The following is a 21153-nucleotide window of genomic DNA, read 5'->3' as shown; positions in this document are numbered from 1 at the left end:
GTTTCAAGACAGTTCCGCAATATGAGAACAAGCAGGATTCAATATCATTATACTCTGAGAGAATGAGAGAGAGAGGAAAGTGCTAGGAAAATGTCATATATTCTTTGTAAGAAGATTCAGTTGGTAGAAGCTGCCAAATATTTGACATGTATCTTTTTAAGAAACAAGCACTGTTGTGAATAATCCATGCCCCCCTACTGAGAAGAGTAAAGAGGGTTTTTTAAACATATCCATGTTATACTAAGTTCTCCTGAGCTGTCAACTTTTTAACAAAAGAAGTTCATAAAAACCATAGTTTTCAAGGCAAAAGATAGAGTTTAATCCAAACACTTTCCTTTCCAAGAGGGAGTTGCTTAGCCCTCAAAATGTGTCAAGGTGTCTAGAGTGGGGATACTGGTAAATATGCTACAAGGCAAGCAGCAGGTCTCTGATTCAAGGTGAAGGCAGAGTTGCTCCTCTTGATCTTTTGCAGTTATTTCAAACAGGGTTCTGTGCGCCTGGAGATTCCTTGGAAACTTAATGAAGAGATAAGTAGTAATGCTGGACAAGCCTCCCCCAAGTGACTACTTGTCTCACCACTACTGATATTCACAACCGCTAGAGTGGGGTTTGGAGAGGGGAGGGACTTCAATGCCATAGAATCCAATTGCCAAAGTGGCCATTTTCTCCAGGGGAACTGATCTCTGTCATCTGGAGACCAGTTGTAATAGCGGGAGATCTCCAGCTACCACCTGGAGGCTGGCCACCCTACTTGTGGCAGTGACACATCCCCCTCCTGCCTCGTGCAGGGTAAGGGCCACCACTTGTGGGGCCAGGATGGGCCTGCTGGGAGGGCAGCCATTAACCTACCAGAACCTTGCCAGAGGGAAAGTGAATATACCCCACCCTGAGCTCCTTGGAGAAAGGGTAGGATAAAAAATGTATTTAATAAATTATGTGTTTTCATTTATCCATAGTGCCTTTTGCTTTTGCTATCCTACTGTCTTAGCCAACAAGGGCAGTAATGTCTCAGTTTTACATTTCTTTTCCTTTTTGCGTTAACTTTGAACATAAAAAGTTGAGGGTGGTTTTTGTTTGTTTGTTTGTTTGGCCATTCCATTGCCTTTTAAAGATGCAAGAGTTTCTCTCATCATTAAAATGCACAGGCCCAACCTAAGGGAGGAAGGGTGGGGTGTCAAAGCAGATAGATGGAAGACTGCAGAATCCCCTGGCAGACTCACAGCATTTGGTTGGCTGTAAAATGCAGTCATAATGGATGGGATTCACAGTACTGAAGAGAATACTGTCAAGGCAGGGCATTGTGTGACTTTCCGCATCAAAGTCAAGCAATCTGCCAGATACAGAACATAGAAAGATGTCCAGTTTCAATCCTATGCATGTTTACCCAAAAGTAAGCCTCACTAATTTACTCCAAAACATGGATTACAGCCTTAAAATAGGGACCCATTACGTAGCCACCAGCAAATCTACCAAAAATTAGACCAGCCTGAAACTTCCGCTATGCTGGCAGAATAGTTTTTATGTCAGGTATTTGTTTGTAATCTGCAAAATTCTTACACGGGTGTATTATTTCAGATTTGAGAGGAGGTAGGATTCACAGCAAGCTTCAAATACCTGCTCTTTGATATATTCAAGATTAAATTACAAAAAGTCATGTGCTTTAAGAATATTTATTTCGGTTACATTATAATTCTGGATAATAACTAGGGATACAGGAGCTCCCGAGGAACAATCATATGTGATCTGAAACACAGAGTAATCTTTTGCCTCCAGCGGTCCCTGAATGGCGACTCTCTTTCACTCTGAGACAGTGACCGTGCAAAACTCAAAAACAGAGAATGGCTAAGGAAACATTACCATTGCATCAGAGAGAGTAAAAGCCTGTAAGTGCAGCAAACAGAGAAGTATGCTTTGACTTCTAGTGGTTTGAAGACTGGAGCCAAAATTTCACAAATTAGATGTGTTTGTCCACTGAGGTAATTATGACTTGGACCAAATGAGTTACTATATCTGGGAACTGCAGGGAATGAAAGTATAGAGGGGATTTAAATATACTTTGTGTAATAGGTAGGAAGTATAAAGAAAGACCTCAGCCAGACCAAGTTTCTAAAACTGCAGACAGAACTGCTTCTTGCACAGCTTAGGAGTAGAAACGGTTTCTGATACTGCAGCAGAACAACATAACAAAGAGTCATATAAGAAGGAAATACCTCTATTTTATCCAGAAGCTTACAGTGTAACACTAAGATATTAAATGTGATTGCCTTCGAATGTTCGGTCCAGATGGTATCCACCTGTTTGATGTAGGAAATTACCCCATCCCATTCTCAGATGAAAAGGCTACTGGAAATATGATACATTGGAAGCACACAAAATTTATAAAAAGGCAGCAATACGTGGATAACATACGCAGCGGATAACATGCACCTGAAGAAGCCTGAACTTCTGTTAACTAGCTGCTTGGTTAGCTCTGTGAATATGTAAATAAAGGTCCTCTACTGCTTGACACAAAAGAGTACATCTGATGAATAGCTGGCAGGAGTTCTTGATTCTGCAAACCTCTACACGTTGTCTTTGTTTTGAAACAGTATAATCACTCTCCCTATTAATATTCATGTGCAGATGCACAGGCCACCAAACAGACGCAGGGAGAGGGCTGCAGTAGGTAACTTAGCCACTTTGGGCCCCTACTGAGGAGAAAGGCAGGGTATTAATGAAGTAAACAGATGACTTATTAGCCAAGAGGACCCAAAGGTATTAAGAAGATAACAGGATTTTTAAAGACAAGACATGGGCCAAGGGCTACATGTGCACACTATCCTCATGCTGTCTTGGACCTTGGGCAACAGAAAGTATGAAGTGTGAGCAATCAACCACCAGAATTGGAGCTGAAGGAAAGAAAGCCTACCACTTGTTTTCCTTCCAACAGGACCCTAAATGGGGAAGAGAACTGGGCCCGATGATTTAAACTATGACACTGTATTCCCCCTCATAGATTAGCCTTGGTGTGCAATGTTGTCCCCTCATAGCTCAAAGGATAATGGGGCAGGGAGAGGAAAAGGGGGTCTCTGAGCCCAATTCATCCCAGCCTAGAAAAAACACAGCTATGGGGGGCTTCTCAGTACCAGCCCTTCATCAACCCAGCAGCACCATTACAGGGGCTTCACCCAAAGCTCTGAAAGACTGGGTTAATAGTTTGGGGGTGCTACTAGATCTCTCACTGCAGATGGACTCTCATGTCATATATGTAGAACACCACACCTTTAACTAACTTTAATTTGCTCACTAACAGCTGCATCGCTTCTTCAAAATTGGAGCTCAGGCCTCTATGACCCATGCTCTCCTCACATCCACAATTACTGCAACACCCTTTATTGTGAGGCTGTCTTTGAAGACTATTCAGAGTGCTATTGCAAGGCTTCTGGCACAGGGACACACATTTCCACTTCTGAAAGGACTTCACTGTCTGCTGATTCTTTCTGAGCACAATTCAGAATGCTGGTACCTTTAAAGCCTTAAATGGACTGAGACTAGGGTTGCTAGAGGTGGTGGCTGATGATCCCCTGGAGTTACCACTGGTCTCCAAGTAAAAAAAGATCAATTCCCCTGGAGAAAAAGTCTACTTTGGAAGGTGGAGTCTATGGCATTATACCCCGCTGAGGTCTCTTCCCTCCCCAGGATCCACCCCCAAAATCTCCAGGGATTTCACAACTCAGAGCTGGCAACTCTAACTGGGACCCCCTTATCTTAAGGATAAATGAGTTGTACATGCACTAAGATCTACTTCAGATACTGGGTTAACAACTTTCAGGGGGAGCCTGGAGAGCTCCCAGAATTACAACTGATCTCCAGACTACACAAATCAGTTCCCCTGGAGAAAATGGCTGCTTTGGAGTGTGGGATTATACCCTACTGAGGTCCCTCTCCTCCCTAAATACCACCCTACCCAGAAATTTCCCGAATCAGAGTCAGCAACCCTGAACAGATGCCCTGTTATGCATGCTGAGATTCAATGAGGCAAGTGGCTGTGAGGAACAATATCTATTGGGGGGGGGGTCAGCCTGATGCTTTTCCTATTAAAGTTTATATAAGTTAAAAGATGTTTATTCACGCAGGCCCTTAATAGTGTTTAATGGGCTGGGGTGGTATGAACTACACATCATTTTCAAATTAATTGTTCTCATTTGACTGATTTTTTTTCACCTGTTGCAATTTTTAATACAAATATAAATTTTATCTACTATCTGCAAAATATAAATTTTGCATTTATAGTAATCTTAATCCTTTGTATTGGTTGCGTATTTACAGTGTGTGTTTATTCTGTACACAGCCTAAAGAGTTTAAACTACAAGGTGGTACAAACACACATTTAAAATAATTAAATAAATGGAAGCGGTGAACCTTCTTAGAATGACAAGAGTAATTTAGTAAGCAATGAAATTCGGAATGGCAAATGGTAGTTCCCCTTTGTCTAATTTAATCTTCTAAAAGATCAGAGGCCATGGAGTTTTTCATATTATACAACAAAACCCAAAAGAAAATTGGTCTTTCTTTACCATGAATAAATAAATGCCTTGAAAGATGTACCGCTGTACAAGGCAAAATCAACTTGATGCAATTATGTTAGCAGCCTGGTTGAAATAATAAGCCCCTGAAATGTGTGCACTGACTATGAAGATGCTGAAAATTCACAGATGGAAACAAACCTAATGGAATAATTTGTAGTGCAGCTCAACTGAACTGCAAGGCTATGATAATGTTTACCACCCAGATGACCACAATTTTGTTTGAAAAATGCAAGGTGTAAAAGAAAACCTTTCAGAAGAAGTAACCATAGATATTTTTACTTAGGTCCAAATTACATATTACATTAAGATAAAAGTTGGGTCAGGGAAACCCACATTCTCTGCAGTCAGATGGCAATTGAAAGGAACTTGAACTGGGTTGGGACCATGGTGCAGGAGGGAAGGGCTTTAGTCCCCCATTCTGCTTTCCCAAACAGCCCTCAGGGGGCCATTATTTGCCTCATTGAAACCCACATGAAGCCCCCAATGGGACAAATAACACATCACTGAGGCCATATTGGATTAGGAAAATGGAGCAGGGAGGAATGAAGCCCCTCCTCCTTTGTACTATGCTCCCAATCTGAATTGGTCCCCTGCAGCACTTGGACACTGAGTTCTCAGCAGCTGCCATATTACTGTCAGAGCATAAGCTGGGTACCCAGTCTCAATTCATAGGAAAACATCATGTCTACTGTAGCCCTAATTGCCTTGACAAACCAATACAAAATTGCTACCCAGATTGAGTGAGCAGAAAAGCACCCAGCTCAACACAACCACAAAACAAATCCCACATACCGTATATACTCGGGTATAAGCCGACCCGAGTATAAGCCGACCCCCCAAATTTGAGGCCAGAAAAGAGAATTTCTTATTGACCCGCGTATAAGCCGAGGGTCAATAAGAAATTCCCTTTACCGGCAATGCTGCGCTCTAAAATGGCAGCCACCATTTTAGAGCGCAGGGCCCCTGCCCCAGGTCGCCCTCCCACCGGCCTCCGGGCCCTCCCAACCCACCCCGACCCACCCCGACCCCAGTGCCATCCAAGAGGGGGAGGGGGAAGAGCCCCTGAACCCCCTACTTACCTGAAGAGGCGGCGAATCGGCGGCGGCGGCGCGGCCTTCCTGGGCTGGCAGGAGGCCCCTGCCGGCCGGAGGAAGGCGCCCAGGCGCGTGGTCGGCGGCGGCGCGGCCGGCGGGGGCCTCCTGCCTGCGCAGGCAGGCCCCTCCCGGCCAGAGGGAGGCGGCCGGGCGCGCGGCCGGCGGCGCCGCGGCCGGCGGTGGCCTTCGCAAGGCCCCTCCCGGCCAGAGGGAGGCGGCCAGGCGCGCGGCCGGCGGCGCCGCGGCCGGCGGGGGCCTTCGCAAGGCCCCTCCCGGCCAGAGGGAGGCGGCCAGGCGCGCGGCCGGCGGCGCCGCGGCCGGCGGGGGTCTTCGCAAGGCCCCTCCCGGCCAGAGGGAGGCGGCCAGGCGCGCGGCCGGCGGCGCCGCGGGCGGCGGGGGCCTTCGCAAGGCCCCTCCCGGCCAGAGGGAGGCGGCCAGGCGCGCGGGCGGCGGCGCCGCGGGCGGCGGGGGCCTTCGCAAGGCCCCTCCCGGCCAGAGGGAGACGGCCAGGCGCGCGGCCGGCGGCGCCGCGGGCGGCGGGGGCCTTCGCAAGGCCCCTCCCGGCCAGAGGGAGGCGGCCAGGCGCGCGGGCGGCGGCGCCGCGGGCGGCGGGGGCCTTCGCAAGGCCCCTCCCGGCCAGAGGGAGGCGGCCAGGCGCGCGGCCGGCGGCGCCGCGGCCGGCGGGGGCCTTCGCAAGGCCCCTCCCGGCCAGAGGGAGGCGGCCAGGCGCGCGGGCGGCGGCGCCGCGGGCGGCGGGGGCCTTCGCAAGGCCCCTCCCGGCCAGAGGGAGACGGCCAGGCGCGCGGCCGGCGGCGCCGCGGCCGGCGGGGGCCTCCTGCCTGCGCAGGCAGGCCCCTCCCGGCCAGAGAGAGGCGGCCAGGCGCGCGGCCGGCGGCGACGTGGCCGGCGGGGGCCTCCTGCCTGCGCAGGCAGGCCCCTCCCGGCCAGAGGAAGGCGCCTGGGCCCGGCGGCGGCGGTGATGGAGGTAAGTTCCCCCCTCCCTCCTCCCTCCTCCCTCCTCTCCCCTCCCCCCTCTACCGTATTGACCCGCGTATAAGCCGAGTTCGGCTTTTTCAGCCCTTTTTTTTTGGCTGAAAAACTCGGCTTATACGCGAGTATATACGGTACACACACAGACACCTCACCAGAATATAGTTCCAATATAGTTTGGGGAGGGACATCAATGCCATAAATTTCCGAAGCAGCCATTTTTTCCCAGGGGAACTGATCTCTATCAGCTGGAGATCACTTGTAATAGCAGGAGATCTCCAGCTAGTACCTGGAAGCTGACAACCCTATCAGTGGGGTACAATGCTACAGAGTTCATTCTCCAAAACATCCATTTTCTCCAGGGGGACTGATCTCTGTAGTCTGGAGATGAGTTGTAATTCCAGGGGATCCCCACATCCCACCTGGAGATTGGTATCCCTAGCAGCAGCCCAGGCACTGAAGCCTGGGGAGAGGTAGGCCCAGAGCGTCTACGGCATATCCCCGATCCAGGCTATAGCCAATTGGAGAGTTGGGTGATGGAGGAATAGGAGGGAAAGCTGGTAGCCTTGCAGGGGGAAAGGAGGAGGAATAGGCCAGGTGTGGCTAGGGAGGTGGGTATTAATGAGTGATGGTTAAGGGTGGGGCTAGACAGCCTCTTTTAAAAGGGCTCCTGTAAGAGGCCAAGGAAGAAAGAAGGGCACAGCTTTGAGCCTCTAAAGAGATGTTGTCCTGGGACAGAATCAGGTCAAAGAATCCTTTTTTGGGAGACCCAGCAGGATGGGTGAGGGCAAGCCAACAGAGCTGAAGAGGGGAGAACTTCACAGTCCCAATTAGCCTAGCCCAGGCCTTGCCCACCCACTCAGCCCAGGCTTCAGGATGCTAGCTCATTGGCCAGTATAGAGGCCTCTGTTGCCATTCTGAGTTCCTGATTGGTCAATAGATTCTATAAGACAAGGCCTATCCATCAGTCATAATCTTCCCTAAAATTGTTCCTTCACTGTTTCTGCATGGATGAAGATGACCTCGGACTATGGTGAGCCTCCCCTTCTCCTGTACCATTACGGGGGGGGGGGAGGGGAATCTTTAAGATAAAAGACTCAGACTGACATTCTACTACCCCTAGACTAGTGGTAAGTAAGATGGCAGGTAGGATGGGGCTGGGGAAGTTGAACCTGGTGAGACAGTGCCTCATTTGCTATAATAAGCCAGCCTCCACTGTAGCACAAACACAGGGTTCTCTGCCAATTGTTCCTTGCTTCTAGCAATGGGAAAGTCTAAGTCTATGAAAACCCTCAAACAAAGCTACCCTGAGAGCTCTGGCTGTTACGTCTGCTATCTCCACTTTTTACCTATTAATTCATATCATGCAGGAATATGTTTGATCCTTTTCTGACCTCCCAGCTGTAGCATAGTCTCTCACCCCTTGGAAAATTCATCCAAAACCACTTGTTATGTCATTGGAGACACAAGCCTTTAAAAGTAATAACCAAAGCACAAATCCCCTTCTAGAGATAAATGATTGACTAGGAGAGACTGTTGTCATTAACTCACCAAGATGTGCCTTGTACTGCAGTCACTACTGCTGTTAGGGAAGTTTAAATAGCTCTACTGCTGTACCAGACATTTCTAGGCAAACTAATATCTGGGAAAGCAGACAGAAAGTTAGCTTTCCTCACGTGTCTATTAGGGATTATTTTTTGGATTTTTTTAAGTTTGAAAAATGCTAAAGAACAAACTATGCTTGTCCGCCTTTTTACATTTTATTCAACAATCCTGTTTAGCCACAGCTACCCTAGTGTTACACATGTGTTCACAAGTGTCTCAAGAGGGAAGGCAGATAATCTAAATATTTGGGAACATGGGCCAAGAAGCCTCAGTTAGTTATGAGTCCCCAGTCCCTGCCTACTGTGAGAACATGATGCCTGTCCTTTAGCGGACATAACTGATGCAGGGAAAAACACAATTTAACATGGTGTAGCCATGTAAAGCATGAAGCAGCTCTGCCACGGACAGCAAATTGTTTTTGCCACAAAACCCAGATTTTGGCAGTAGCCATGTGATCTTCATAAAATCTAGTCCAAATCTTAGTCACAGCAAGCATAATTTCCCAGAAAAAATAACTGGAAGATGTGATTCACAAATACACATGACCTTGCTGTTACCCTCTAAGACTCTCTCATCTTAGTCTGTTTGAGACCTTTGTAATTAAAACTTTTCTCTTTCATCCATGACATATCTCCCATCTATTGGCAACTGGACTCTATGGCATTGAAGTCCCTCCCCTCCCCAAACCCCGCCCTCCTCAGGCTCTGCCCCAAAACTTCCCACCAAAGGCAAAGAGGGACCTGGCAACCCTACCTGCAGCAGAAAAAAAAAAGGCATTTCTACCTTGCCTTTTGCTTTCTGAGCCAAGGCACTTTGCCTATTATAGCACATTGATTAAGCATTCACATACTCTAGAATGGGACAAATTCCAGTGTGAAGAATGTGAATGGGGCATAAGGTTAAAGTCCAGTGAACCTTGTCTTCCTGGACACATAAGAACACTAATAGATAAGACCAGCGGTCCATGTAATCCAGCAACCTGTTTCCCACAATAGCTAATCAGACCCCTCAGAATACCCCAGAAGGTACAGAGAGAGGCCAAAACCTGCTTCTGCCACTCCCTAGCACATGGTGTTCAGAGGTCCCATTCAACCATCAGTGGTCTCTTACTCTATGAATTTGTCTAACCCATTCAATGTATTAATTAATTTATTTAGATGTATACCCTACCCTCAATCCCCAGCCGAAGCCAGGCTCAGGGCAGCTAACATCACAATATCAAATACAATAAAATCACGATATAAAAACACTTTAACATTCCTAAAACATCAATAAATTACAAACAAGTAGCGCTCACATAGAGGCCGTTATATGCTTGGAAAGGCAGTCAGAGCTCCCACATGATGTAAGGCCCCCAACAATAGCTGGAACAACATATAAACCCAAAAAGGGAGAGTGTGAGGGAGAGCAGGGAGGCCAGCAATGATGGAACATCACTGCTGCCCTCAACTCTAGGCCTGGCGGAACAATTCCATTTTACAGACCCTGTGGAATTCCCTGAGGTCCCACAGGGCCCTGTTCTCATTAGGGAGGGAGTTCCACCAGGCCGGGGCCAGGGCTGAAAAAGCCTTGGACCTAGTTGAGTACAGCCAAACACTCTTTGGGCCGGGAACCACCAGGAGGTTGTTACTGGTAGAACGTAATGTCCTTTGGAGGGTATACTAAGAGAGGCAGTCCCGTAGATATATAGTAGCAGGATCCATAGATATATAGTAGCAGACGAGCACAAGAAGGTTGTGTCTGCTGTTCATCACCATACCATGCAGTTATGAGTTCCACCTGTTAATTATACATTTTGTGTGAAGTAGTACATTCTTTTATCTGTTCTGAATAGCCTTCCTATCAATCTCATTGGGTGTCCCACAGTTCTAACTTTGGACAGGGAGAGAATATTCTCTCTGTCTACTGTCCACTTTCTCTAGACCAGAGTTCCTAACATGGCCCCCATCAATACCTTTCCTGGTAACCTTTTTTCTAAAAAAATAAAAAATGAAGGGGGGCAAGGTCTGAGCAGCTGGGAGAGAGACAGAGGAGAAGATTAGAGATAGCTGTAGCTGGCTGAAGGTAATTGCTGTGCTGTTGATTGCTGAGGGGTGGGGCTGAGAGTATTTAAACAGGCTCTGCTTGCCAGAGGCGCGAGCACAAGGGCTCTTGGCCTGTGGCTCTTAGCCTGGGGGCCTTGAAACAAAGTTTGTATTTGTAGTTGACTCTGAACCCGGGATTGTCGTAAAGCTTTTAGTACGGTTACCATTGAGGGACTGTGCAAGAAACCGTACCATGTCTGCAATGAATCAAAGTGGAATGGCTGGTGAGAGAGTGGAGGCAGTGATGTGTAACGTTTGTGGAATGTTTGTTTTCCTACCCAAGGGTAACTGTAATTACATATGCAGTAAGTATAAGTTGGTGGCTCTACTGGAAGAGAAAATAAGGGGACTTCAGGCACGCTTGTCTACACTGCAGAGTATAAAAGAGGGAGAGGAGTTCATGGACCAAACTCTTGAAAACCTCTTGGGAGGGCAAGAGGAGGAGGAGGGCCAAATAACTCAGTGTGGGGAGGGGAACCCACCTCAGGAGAAGAACATGTGGAAGAATGTTACCCGCAGAAATAGGAAAGTCAGGAGACATTCCGTTCCTCTGCTGCTTAGCAATCGGTTTCAAAACCTCCCTATAGATGCTGAGCCTGGATCATTGGAACAAAGGTCACTGCCCAGTCCCCTCTGGTCTCTCAAGTCCCTGTGGAGGACAGGACTCAAACTTCTGCTCCCCAATGTAGGAATAGGCGAGTGTTGGTTATTGGGGATTCCCTACTGAGAGAGGTAGAGGGTAAAGTGTGTTGACCGGACTGGTTGTCTTGAGAGGTGTGTTGTCTGCCGGGAGCGCATATCCGAGATGTGATGGAAAGTCTGGATAGAGTTGTTAGACCCACAGATCATTATCCCTTCCTTCTTATTCATGTGGGAACAAATGGTACTGCCTGGCACAGCCCAAAAAGTATTAAAAAGGACTATACAGCGTTGTGTAAAAAGGTGAAGGAACTGGGAGCACAGGTTGTGTTTTCGTCAGTTCTTCCTGTAGTAGGCCGTGGATTGGGAAGAGAACGAAAAATTCTGGAAATAAATGAGTGGCTGTCGATGGTGTCGCCAGGAAAGGTTTGGTTTTTTGGACCATGGCTTACGCTACCTGGATAATGATCTTCTATCGGGAGATGGTTTGCACCTCTCAAAGGTGGATAAAAATGTATTTGGCCACAGCCTTGCAAGCCTGATAAGGAGGGCTTTAAACTAAATCTTCCGAGGGAGCGAGACGTAAATTTAAAGCTTCAAGTAAAGACAATAACTGCAAATATAGATATGAATGATTTGCAGAGGGTAGCACATACGCAAGGAAAGATAGTTCAAAAACGTAACAATGGGAGGGAGACAATCTTAAATAAGCTGCCAAGAAGAAGGACCTGTGGTCTAAGGTGTCTCTACACTAATGCACAGAGCATGGGAAATAAGCAAGATGAAGTAGAACTTTTAATAGCAAAAAGCAAATATGATATAATAGGCATTACGGAAACCTGGTGGGACGAGTCTCATGATTGGAATGTATTAATTGAAGGGTATAACCTATTTCAGAGAAATAGACCAAATCAGAAGGGGGGAGGGGTAGCATTATACGTTAGGGATGATTACACCTGCGAGGAGATCCAGGACTTAAACGCTGGAACCCAGCTTGAAATCATTTGGGTAAAAATTAATGGAGAGAAAAATAGTGATGTCATTGTGGGGGTATATTATAGACCCCCAAGCCAAACTGAAGAGTTAGATGATGCTTTCCTGGAACAGATGTCCAAACATTCAAAAAAGAAAGATGTAGTAGTAATGGGAGATTTCAATTATCCTGACATCTGTTGGAAGGCTAACTCTGCCAAAACAACTAGGTCCGACAGATTCCTCACTTCCCTTGCAGACAACTTCATAGTCCAAAAAGTGGAAGAAGCGACAAGGGGAACAGCCATTTTGGATCTGATCTTAACCGATTATGATGACTTGGTTTATGGGGTAGAAGGAGTGGGATCTTTAGGTGGGAGTGACCATGTTCTCCTGGAGTTTGTTGTACAGCAGAAAGGAGAAGCAAGAAATAGTCAAACATGTACTCTAGATATTGTCGAAGGCTTTCACGGTCAGAGTTCATTGGTTCTTGTAGGTTATCTGGGCTGTGTAACCGTGGTCTTGGAATTTTCTTTCCTGACATTTCGCCAGCAGCTGTGGCAGGCATCTTCAGAGTAGTAACACTGAAGGACAGTGTCTCTCAGTGTCAAGTGTGTAGGAAGAGTCAGAGACGGGTTGGGTTTGAGTTGAGTACTGTCCTGCAGAAGTAATGTGCTAATCATTGTCCTGTAAGTATCAAGATAATGTACTAATGAGGGTGTGGTATGTTAATATGGAACCATTGTATCCTGAAGTGATCTGTTAATGTGTGAAATCCAAATGTACTCTAGACTTTAAGAAAGCTGATTTCAATAAATTTAGGGAACTACTGGGTGTGATCCCATGGTGAGAATATTGAATGAGAAGGGAGTACATGAAGGATGGGAAATTCTTAAAAGGGAGATATTGAAGGCGCAATTTCAGTCAATTCCCACGAGGAGAAAAAAAGGTAGAGGTTTGAAGAAACCAGGGTGGATGACTAAAGAACTTTTGGTTGAGATAGGATTTAAGAAGGGCATGTATAAGAAATGGAAAAAGGGAGAAATCAACAAAGAGGAATTCAAACAAGTAGCCAGCACATGTAGGGAGAAAGTCAGAAAAGCTAAAGCGCAGAATGAGCTCTGTCTAGCCAGGGAAGTTAAAAACAACAAAAAAGCATTTTTTGGTTATGTCCATAACAAAAGGAAGATCAAGGTAATAATCGGGTCATTGCGTGGAGAGGACGGTGAGTTATTAACAGGGGAGGCAGAAAAGGCAGAATTACTTAACTCCTTTTTTGTATCAGTCTTCTCCCAAAAGGGGAATAGTGCTCAACCTGGGAATAATGGAGCAGAGGATGCAATAGGGGAATTACAACATAGTATAGACACTAAGATAGTACAGGAATACCTGGCTACTCTTAATGAATTCAAGTCTTTGGGGCCGGATGAACTGGATCCAAGGGTGTTAAAAGAACTGGCTGAAGTGATTTCAGAACCACTGGCAATAACCTTTGAGAATTCATGGAGAACAGGAGAAGTTGCAGCAGACTGGAGGAGGGCAAATGTGGTCCCCATCTTTAAAAAGGGGGGGAAGAAATCCCAAACAATTATCACCCAGTCAGCCTGACATCAATACCAGGTAAAATACTAGAGCAGATAATTAAACAGATGGTCTGTAAGCACTTGGAAAGAAATGCCATGTTCACTGACAGTCAACATTGGTTTCTCAAAAACAGGTCATGCCAAACTAATCTCATCTTTTTTTGAAAGAGTGACAAGTATGGTAGATGAAGGGAATGCTGTAGATGTAGTGTACCTTGATTTCAGTAAAGCCTTTGATAAAGTCCCCCATGATCTTCTTGAAACAAAGCTAGTAAAACGTGGGCCGGACACTGCTACTGTTAGGTGGATTGGTAATTGGTTGACCAACCGAACCCAAAGGGTGCTCATTAATGGCACAACTTCATCCTGGAGAGGAGTGACCAGTGGGGTACCACAGGAGTCTGTCCTAGGACTGGTACTATTTAATATTTTTATAAATGACTTGGATGATGGAATACAGAGCATGCTAATCAAATTTGCAGATGACACCAAGTTAGGAGGGGTAGTTAATACCCCGGAGGGTAGGGTCAGAGTTCAGAATGACCTTGATAGATTGGAGAGCTGGGCCATAAGCAATAAAATGGATTTCAGTAGGGAGAAGTGTGAAGTACTTCACCTAGGCAGAAACAACATAAGGCACAGGTACAGGATGGGAGATAGCTGGCTTGACAACAGTACATGTGAAAGAGATCTGGGAGTCTTAGTGGACCACAAATTGAACATGAGTCAACAATGTGATATGGTGGCTAAGAAGGCCAATGCAATTCTGGGCTGCATCAATAGGAGTATTGTGTCTAGATCAAGGGAAGTAATGTGTGTGTGTTAAGTGCCGTCAAGTCGCTTCTGACTCATGGCGACCCTATGAATGAAAGTCCTCCAAAATGTCCTATCAAGGGAAGTAATACTACCACTGTATTCTGCATTGGTCAGACCTCACTTGGAATACTGTGTCCAGTTTTGGGCTCCACAATTTAAGAAGGATGTTGACAAGTTGGAGCGTGTCCAGAGGAGGGTGACCAGAATGGTCTGGAATCAATACCCTATGAGGAGAGACTTAGGGAGTTGGGTTTATTTAGTTTGGAGAAGAGAAGGTTGAGGGGAGACATGATAGCCATGTTTAACTATTTGAAGGGATGTCATGTTGATGAGGGAACTAGTTTGTTCTCTGTTGCTCCAGAGACTAGGACACGGAGTAATGGATTTAAAAGCGATTCCACCTAAACATTAGGAAGAACTTTCTGATGGTGAGGGCTGTTCAACGGTGGAATGTGCTCCTTGGAGGGTGGTGGAGTCCCCATCTTTGGAGGTCTTTAAGCAGAGGCTAGATGGCCATCTGTCGGGAGTGCTTTGATTGTGGGATCCTGCATGGTGGGGGGAGGGTTGGGGTCACTGGTGATGTGGGGAGAGGTAAAATTTCCTGCATTGTGCAGGGGGTTGGACTAGATGACCCTTGTGGTCCCTTCCAACTCTATGATTCTAAGGTAGGCATTTTGCCCAGCAGGGTTTCTGATTGGCCATTGGAGAATTTGACTGGCTGCTGCAGATTAAAAAAACACATTGTTTTGGCAGCAGCAACCACCACAGTACAATGATCTTTACTGCATGACTAAAGATAAGCTATGTGTAAAAAAGAAAATATTTTTAAACATGTTCATTTTAAAAGGCATCCTATTAAGCAGAGCTTCTGCATGAAATTTTGAAGAGCTGCTATTAGTTATGCATACTCTTACTCCCTGACACTTTGTGGTTGGCTCCGCTCCTGTGACAGCCATGTGGTGGTTGCGCCCACCACCCTGTATCAAAATTGCAAAGGTGCCCGCAGGTTCCAAAAAGGTTGGCGAAGCATAATTTTATAAACCTTATTTATCCTGTTTCTAAATTGAAAAGCCCCAAAGACTTTAGCCTTTCCTTGTAAGTAAGTTGACCCAGTTGCCTGGATCATTTTGGTTGCCTTGTCGGGACTTGTTCTGCTCTACAGTATCACTTCAGAAGCGTGGTAACAACTGTACACAGTATTTGAAATGTGGTCGCACCAATGAACAATACAGGGGCATGGCAGTGCTAGCACAGAGTTTGCCTTCTTCTCTGCCACATACTCAGATCACATTTTCATTGATTCAAGATCTCTTTCCTGGTTAGTCACGACCAGTTCAGACCCCATCAATGTATACACAAGATTAGGACTTTTTGCCCCAATGTGACTTTACACTAACATGAAACCTCATTTGCTACATTGTCATCCACTCACCTAGTGTGAAGAGATCTTCTTGGAAAGCCTCATACAGCACACTCCTATGCAGAGTTACTCCAGTCTAAACCCATTTAAATGTCTGGACTTAGACTGGAGTAACTCTTTTTAAGATTGAATTGATAATCTGCTTTGGTTTACTACCCTGGATAACTGGATGGCATACACAAACTTGGCTGCTTGAGTGCTCATTCAACTGCATATAATTTAAGAACAATTAAATAACACCTGTCCTACTGCAGATTCCAGGTGATCCTTTCTACTTACTTCCCTCCATCGGGAGAATTGTCCATTTACCCCAATTCTTTGGTTCCTGTCATTTAACTAATCCATTAGAAGACCGATTCTCTTATACTATGAATGTTAAGATTATTCAGGAGCCTTTGGTCAAGGTAGGGTTGCCAATTGGCAGGTGGAGACTGAAGATTTCCTGGAATTACCATTGATCTCCAGACAACATAGATGAATTCCCCTGAGGAAAATGGCAGCTTTGGAAGTTGGATTATATGGCATTATACCCTGCTGAGGTCTCTCCCTTCCCCCAAAACCCATCCTCCCCCAAATCCACAAAATCTCCAGGAATTTCCCAAACCAGAGTTGGCAACCAAAGGTGAGGGACTTCGTGAAATGCCTTTTGGAAGTCCAAATATATAAAGTGTACAAGCTCACCCTTATGCATATGTTTATTCACACTCTCAAAAACCTCCAACAGGTTGTGAGGCAGTACTTGCCTTTTCAGAAGCCATGCTGATTCTTCCTCAGGAGGGCTTGTTCTTCTATACAACAATTCTCTGTAATAACAATTTCTATCATAGAATCATAGAGTTGGAAGGGACCACCAGGGTCATCTAATGCAACCTCCTGCACAATGCAGGAAATTTACAACTACATCCTTCCACACCCCCAGTGACCCCTACTCCATGCCCAGAAAATTGCCAAAAAAAATCCTTCAGGATCCCTGGCCAATCCGGAGGGAAATTGCTTCCTGACCCCAAAGTGGCAATAGGCATTACCCTGGGTATGTAAGAAAGGGCAACAAGAGCCAAGCACTGACACAACCCTTCCTGTAATCCCTCTCATAGTCTAAGTTCACAGAAACAGCATTGGTGTCAGATAGCCATCTAGCCTCTACTTAAAAACCTCCAAAGGAGAGCCCACCACCTCCCGAAGAAGCCTGTTCCACAGAGTTCTTCCTAATGTTTAACCAAGAGTTTAGCCAAAAACTCTTTTGATTTAATTTCAACCCGTTTGTTCTGGTCTGACCTTCTGGAGCAACAGAAAACAACTCCACACCATCCTCTCTATGACAAGCCTTCAAGTACTTGAAGATGGTTATCATATCACCTCTCATTGTTTCCTCTCCAGGCTAAACATACCAAGCTCCTTCAACCTTTCCTTTCAATCAGTTACTGGTCTGTAATTTCCTATATCCCCTCTGGATCCCTTTCTTCAAAATTCGCATTTAGTGACAAGTTGCATGTTATTGTTAGATAAACAATTGCATGTTTGAGTTCCTTAAGTTCTCTTGGGTGTACGCCATCCAGACCTGGTGACTTCTTCATTTTTAATTTGCCAGCTAGGCCTAGAATATGTCAAACACATCTACTTGACTTAGGAAAGAGAGAAAAAAAATGACTTATCAACTTTCTCCATACCATGCATTATTTTGACTCACTTCTTCAGACACCCTTTTGGAAAACAGCAGTTTCAGACTGGGTAGCCAACCTGTATCTCTTGCAGTGAAGACAATCACAAAGCACATCTTCCTGTGTTGCAGCCCAACCACCTCCTTGGCCAGTTTTCTGCTACTGATATATTCAAATAAATAAATACATATTGTTTTTTGTAATGATTTATGCTCCTCAAATTCTTGTTTCACATGCCATACCTGTCAATTTACATTTGTGTTGTCAGAACCTATGTGTACCTCCTTCCACTCTTAAAAAGAAGCCGCCTTGCTTTTTATAACTTGGCTAGTGTTTTGATGATACAATATAAACCAGCCACAGATTGGGAAAAGTATCTAAACTTCAATTATTGTACATCTAACCAGTTTCCTGAAGAGAATTGTCCATTTTACCTTTCAACTTCATGCTGGACTTCCTGGACAATTTCCCCCTACACAAATGTTAAATTTGATAGTGCTGTGGTTTTGACTGGTACAACAATACTTAAATCTCTCACTATTCTGAGCACCACTCTGGATCAAGTCCAGGGTCATCTCCACTGGCACTATGAAGCATCATCTGACACGGCCGCCTATGACTTTTATTTTTCTGGCAGGGATCCAAGGCCTTTAACAGCTGCTTGAGATGCAGGATGTCAAAAGCTTTACCTGCTAAATGCTTATGGGCTGGGCTCCTATTAAAGGCAGAGGACCCCTGCAAAAAAGAAGAAGATTTGGCAGCCCTATATCATTCCTCTTACTTTGCAATCAAATCCTGGGGAGAAAGTATGAGTCCACCTACTCAGACAATACAGGAAGTTCACAATCCAAGCTTAAATCCATTTATCATATAAGTACTACCAGCTGTATGGTAGCAAGCCTCTCTCTCCCCCTCTCAATCTAAACAAGACAATATTGAATGTAATTAGAAGTTTACTCCCCGAAGTAAAGCAAAGCAAAGTTTGCTCTATGTAGCAATTATTCTCAAAAACACAGCTTAGGTCATTCAGCTTGACTCCTGCACGTGGGTTCTGGAATGGAAACTATACCCAGTTTTCAGGTGTGTAACATATAAACAGCTCATCAAGCATGGAGCCATCCCATAAGGTGCATATACTGTGAAATCCTTTAAACTTTTTCTTCCAGAGGTGCCCCCCTCACCCCGATTTGATTAGACGGCTAACAGCAATGTAATGAGCAAGAGACCTTTAAAAGGGCAAGGGCCTGACCCAAATCTCTTTTCCACAGGCCAAAAGCCAACCAATTGGCAATAAAGCCTGCCTTTCAGTATTATTATCAGGTCTTCGAAGCCCGAACACCTTCGTCACAATCTTTGTGAAACTAACGAGAGAGGGGAAAAACCCTGCAGCTGCCGGAGTGGAAATGCTTCAAGAGGACTAGCTAGATTGTCATGTTGACAATTCGTGATTTGTCACAACGGCTACGTTATAAAGTTGCGAGTCTAATTCAGAGTGAATTTGCTTCTCTGCTACTTATACTGCTCCATCACACTCAACCTCATGTAAGGGAACATTTCCTTCATTTGATTTCTCAATTAACATGACAAATGAGGTGTGATTTTTTTTTAAAGGCTGAAGCTCTGAAAGGGAAACCAGTTATTCATTCGCTTAGGTTTATAATAATAGCAAAGCATCTTACCAGCCCATCACAATTGCTTATTGCAACAGAAGCATTAGGCAAGTCGGTGATATCCCCAACGTAGAGGCAATCCCCATGGAGTGGTTCAACGTAAGTGACATTTGAGTCCACCTGCCATTCAACAGTTGCTCCAGGGGCCACCAGCCTGGAGTTGGGTCTCAGTCTGAAGTGAAATTCTCTTCCGAAAACAGTGACATTGTAAAAAATTTGCTCGTTGGCAGTTTCGTGCGGAAGGTCCCCTAGAGTTGCCCTTCGGAAGCGCCCCTTTGGCATGCCAGACACAACCTTGGAGAGGAACCTGCCCTCAGAGTCTGTGCTAGTTGGGATGACAAGTCTGTATTCTTCTAGCGCCCCCAAAATATAATCTGGAGAAAGAGAAGAGTAAATAATGAGCTACAGTTAAACTCACTGCAGACTTTTTCCTCCTTAAGAACACTGTTGCATGAAGGCATGCCTTTTCCCTTCTTCAGTATACCACACCCCATAAAGCTCATTCAGTTGTGGGGTTAATACAGCGCAGAGGGGGGTTCAGAGAGCAGAGCCTGCTCGCTTATGATGCAGACACCTTGAGTCACTCTTTCTGAACTGAGTCCAGCTTGAAGACCTACCAGAGATTCAGGGTTAGTCAACCATGCAGGATGCTGCCTTTCTGAAACTGGGGCAGGAGGGGCAACAGGGACAACCTAATCATAGAATGATAAGAATTGTAAGGGACCACCATGGTCATCTAGTCCAACCCCCTGCACAATGCAGGAACTTCATAACTATTTCCCCCACACACACCCAGTGTCCAGAAGATGCCCAAGATGCCCTCCCTCTCATGAACTCATGGTCATAGAATCAGCATTGCTGACAGATGGCCATCTAGCCTCTGCTTAAAAACCTCCTAAATCAGTTCTAACCGGGGTGGCTGGAAGTGACCTGGATGAAGATCTCAAGAGACCAAAAACAAAACAAAACTTTCACCATCCCATCAACTTTCCAACTTTGCCATCAGCCTCCCAAAAACAAAACCGAATCCGGTAAAGGTTAGAGTTTGTGACTGGCAGTTGCAACAGAACAGGCGTTCTCAACAAGGGGGGAATTCCACCCCCAGGGGGGAATTTGAGGGTTGGGAGGGGGGATTTGGAGCACTATTCAACAAAGTGTGATGCCCTGTGCGTTATGTGCAATCTGTAAAATTGTAGTAGTCGGTGTTGTTTTTTTAGTTAGACTATCTCGGGAAGTGGGGCACGGAGCAAAAAAGGGTCGAGGACCACTGCAACAGAAAGCTTTAAAAAAGAAAGCCAACCGCTTGATCCATCCCACGGTTTGGATTCAGACAACAGCAGGGAAGGCCATCAAGCCCTCGGCCAGGTGTTTTCTGCCGCCCGTGGAATGCCAGGCGACGCCGCGCTCAGCTCGGGTCTGCCGCACGCGCCCGGCTGGAAGCAGAGTTCAGGCGAGGTCCCCGTTCCCCCCCCTCCCGCCCCCCTTGTGCCACTCAAACTCTCCTTTCCCGGGCGGGCGGCGAGAAGCCCTCGTGCCCTCCTCTCCCCCGCGGACGGCGACCCCAAAGCCCCGCACGTGGCGGCGGGGAAGAGCCCCCCAGCCGTTCCCGCAGGCAGCCAGGGGCAGCGTGGCGCGGCCAAGTCGGGCGGGACGGGGAGAGAAGTCCTGCGCGGGCTGAGCGCCGAGGCGGCGGCTCCCTTCCAGCCCGGCACCCCCCCCCCCCGCCGGCACCTACCTCTGTCCCCGGGGCTGCGGGGGGCCCCCGGCGCCAGGAGGAGCGCCCAGCAGGCGAGGAGCGAGGCGATCCCGGCCGCGGGAGCCATGGCAGGCGGCGGCGCGCAGCCCGAGCCCAGCCTCAAAGGTCCCGGCGGGGGGCTCCGGCCACGTCGGAGGGCCACATCGCAGGGGAGACCGCAGCCCCGCCGGCCGCTCGCTCCTCTCCGGCGCCCGCCAAGCGGCGCCTCTCCCCGGCGAAGGCGGCACGAGGAGACGCCAGGAGGCGGCCGGAGGGGAGGGGAGGGGAGGGGAGGGCCGCCTGGCTGACGGAGGCGCTG

The 21153-nt window shown here is 46.8% G+C and overlaps 1 protein-coding gene across 1 annotated transcript in view; it reads right to left on the bottom strand.

Annotated features, from left to right (window-relative positions):
* ADAMTS2 (ADAM metallopeptidase with thrombospondin type 1 motif 2) overlaps window positions 1–20922 on the bottom strand; it is a 354592-nt gene extending 333670 nt beyond the window's left edge. Inside the window, exons 1-2 of the mRNA XM_056861689.1 lie at window positions 20835–20922; window positions 19109–19473 (exon numbers count right to left, since the gene is read on the bottom strand). Coding sequence (XP_056717667.1) covers window positions 19109–19473; window positions 20835–20922 — 453 coding nt within the window. The remainder of the gene's footprint in view (window positions 1–19108; window positions 19474–20834) is intronic.
* Window positions 20923–21153: the final 231 nt, after the last annotated feature.

This window comes from Euleptes europaea, chromosome 1, assembly GCF_029931775.1.
Source record: "Euleptes europaea isolate rEulEur1 chromosome 1, rEulEur1.hap1, whole genome shotgun sequence".
Classification (NCBI taxonomy): domain Eukaryota; kingdom Metazoa; phylum Chordata; class Lepidosauria; order Squamata; family Sphaerodactylidae; genus Euleptes; species Euleptes europaea.
This window is presented reverse-complemented; position numbering and strand designations above follow the sequence as displayed.